The sequence below is a fragment of the Sinocyclocheilus anshuiensis genome, unplaced genomic scaffold (assembly GCF_001515605.1).
Source record: "Sinocyclocheilus anshuiensis isolate Anshui unplaced genomic scaffold, SAMN03320099.WGS_v1.1 scaffold457, whole genome shotgun sequence".
In the NCBI taxonomy this organism is placed as follows: domain Eukaryota; kingdom Metazoa; phylum Chordata; class Actinopteri; order Cypriniformes; family Cyprinidae; genus Sinocyclocheilus; species Sinocyclocheilus anshuiensis.
The window spans coordinates 4,085,014-4,087,759 of record NW_015537939.1 but is presented as its reverse complement, the minus strand read 5'-3'; the positions used below and the strand labels follow the sequence as shown (position 1 = coordinate 4,087,759).

The 2,746-nt window shown below is 49.6% G+C and overlaps 1 protein-coding gene across 2 annotated transcripts in view; it reads right to left on the bottom strand.

Moving 5' to 3' along the window:
* Positions 1–2,456, bottom strand: part of LOC107662393 (proteinase-activated receptor 1-like) — an 8,714-nt gene extending 6,258 nt beyond the window's left edge. For both annotated transcript variants that reach the window (XM_016452391.1, XM_016452400.1), the window contains exon 1: positions 2,212–2,456. In XM_016452391.1, the coding sequence (XP_016307877.1) occupies positions 2,212–2,275 (64 nt within the window). In that variant the 5' untranslated portion in view covers positions 2,276–2,456. The remainder of the gene's footprint in view (positions 1–2,211) is intronic.
* Positions 2,457–2,746: the final 290 nt, after the last annotated feature.

Sequence of the window (2,746 nt, the reverse complement as noted above, 5' to 3'; positions counted from 1 at the left end):
CTCCTAGAAAACGCTCTCCAGTGCCTGCTCCTAGAAAGCGCCCTCCAGTGGCTGCTCCTCGAAAATGCCTGTCCTCCCACCTGCTCCAGCCTCCTCCAGCGCTGTCGTCTGGCAGCCCCTCTGCTCGCCCTCAGCCCACTATCAGCACGGTGCGAGCTCTGCAGGACTGCCATCCTCCAGCGTCACCGTGGCTGAAGTATCCCTTGACTCCACCTCCAGCCTCTAAGCCCCGGACTCCGCTTCGGCCCGTTGACCCGTTGGCTCCACCATGGCTCCTAACTCCCTCCTCTCCGCCATGGCCCGGCAGTCCACTAGCTCCACCGGGCTCCCTCGTCCTATTGGTCTGGCATAGACCATCCTGCGCTTCGGGACTCCACTCCTCCGGCTGCGCCTTGTCCCTTCATCCCGCTGGCTCTGTCATCCCCTCAGCTCCTCCTCAGTCCTCTGTTGCTCCGGCTCCACCGCGTCCTTCCGGATCCCCGCCTTCGCCTCGGTCGCCAGCGCCATCTGCTCCGCCTTGGCCCTCCGGATCCTCCCGGTGGAATTGTTACGGCGTGGGACACGCCTTCCGAGAGGGGGGAGTAATGTCACGCCCTTGGACTGTTGTGTGTGTGTTTTCCCTCCCCATGTGCTCCGTGACCCAGTTCCTCCCGTGTCTAATTAGTAATGCTGTGCACCTGTATTCCTCCCAATTCCCTTGTTATGTCATGTAAAAGAGTTCCTGTCTGTGCATTCCTTGTTTGTCTGGTGATGTTCGAGTGTCATTCTCCCTTCCCGTTGTGGATTTACTCCTGTGTCTGATCATTAAAAGACTCCTAGAAAACGCTCTCCAGTGCCTGCTCCTAGAAAGCGCCCTCCAGTGGCTGCTCCTCGAAAATGCCTGTCCTCCCACCTGCTCCAGCCTCCTCCAGCGCTGTCGTCTGGCAGCCCCTCTGCTCGCCCTCAGCCCACTATCAGCACGGTGCGAGCTCTGCAGGACTGCCATCCTCCAGCGTCACCGTGGCTGAAGTATCCCTTGACTCCACCTCCAGCCTCTAAGCCCCGGACTCCGCTTCGGCCCGTTGACCCGTTGGCTCCACCATGGCTCCTAACTCCCTCCTCTCCGCCATGGCCCGGCAGTCCACTAGCTCCACCGGGCTCCCTCGTCCTATTGGTCTGGCATAGACCATCCTGCGCTTCGGGACTCCACTCCTCCGGCTGCGCCTTGTCCCTTCATCCCGCTGGCTCTGTCATCCCCTCAGCTCCTCCTCAGTCCTCTGTTGCTCCGGCTCCACCGCGTCCTTCCGGATCCCCGCCTTCGCCTCGGTCGCCAGCGCCATCTGCTCCGCCTTGGCCCTCCGGATCCTCCCGGTGGAATTGTTACGGCGTGGGACACGCCTTCCGAGAGGGGGGAGTAATGTCACGCCCTTGGACTGTTGTGTGTGTGTTTTCCCTCCCCATGTGCTCCGTGACCCAGTTCCTCCCGTGTCTAATTAGTAATGCTGTGCACCTGTATTCCTCCCAATTCCCTTGTTATGTCATGTAAAAGAGTTCCTGTCTGTGCATTCCTTGTTTGTCTGGTGATGTTCGAGTGTCATTCTCCCTTCCCGTTGTGGATTTACTCCTGTGTCTGATCATTAAAAGACTGTTTAATGCTTCTCCACGTCTCCTGTGTTCCTTCCGGCAGCGAACCGTGACACTTAGCTGGTCATTTTTCATATGTTTTTTTTTTCTTAATAATTTTCTTAGTTTTATTAATATTCTGAAGTATAGCAGGGACTTTATGTATAGGCTATGTAGGCTATGTATGTATGTATGTATCTATCTATCTATCTAAAATTAGACTTAGATTGGCAATCTGTCTGAGTGGTTTCCATATCTAGGAAAACACAGGATCGATAATCGATGAATAAAAATTAAAAACATTTATTTCAAACAGAAATAATACTTTTACAGTAGGCTATTACTATTTTTATCGCACTTTTAATAATTAATTGCTGCATTGTTGAAGAGAAGGACTAATTTCTTTATATATTGTTTTTATTTATTTAGAGAAAAAGAGAGAGCGTAACACAATAATAAGTAGCCTAACAATAATAAAAAGATAAAAACATAATTTTTTCAACTCCTTCCTTCAGTCATTCTAAGTTAAGCGCAGCATGGAAAAATACCAGCAGTCACATTGCTTTTGAAAATCATAATCCCAGTTTCTTCACGAATGAATAAACTTACCGTTAAAGATGGCAGTGCATGTGTGGGCATTCAGAATTAAAAACAGGATCGTTTTGATTTCCATAACAAGGTCTGTTTCTGTTCCTTGTTTCTAAAACAAAAAGTTCGAAGTTGAATTTTAGTTCGAAAGAAAAACAAACAAACACAAACAAATAGAAGCGGTTGTTTCGAGGATCAAACTGGCGCGTCAAGTATTGAGTCGCGGTGTGAACTGTAACTGCTCTTTCTGCATTGCTCTTGCGGTGTGGCGCGAGCGAGGATGTGCGTTACAATGTGATGACATCACGAGCCCTGTGTCCCAGTGCTGCTGGTATAAAACCCAGACGTTGTGTCTGACTGTCCCACAGATAGCCTACGTCTGTGTGGTTAATATGCCAAGCTAGCCATAGATAGATAGATAGATAGATAGAATGTTGTTTCTTAATCCGTCCCAGGTGAAAAAGACGCAGTATTAAATGTATTAAAAATATACTTGAAATTCAAGTAGTATGTTTATAATACATTTGTATTCCCAACATGCTTATTTGAAGTGCAA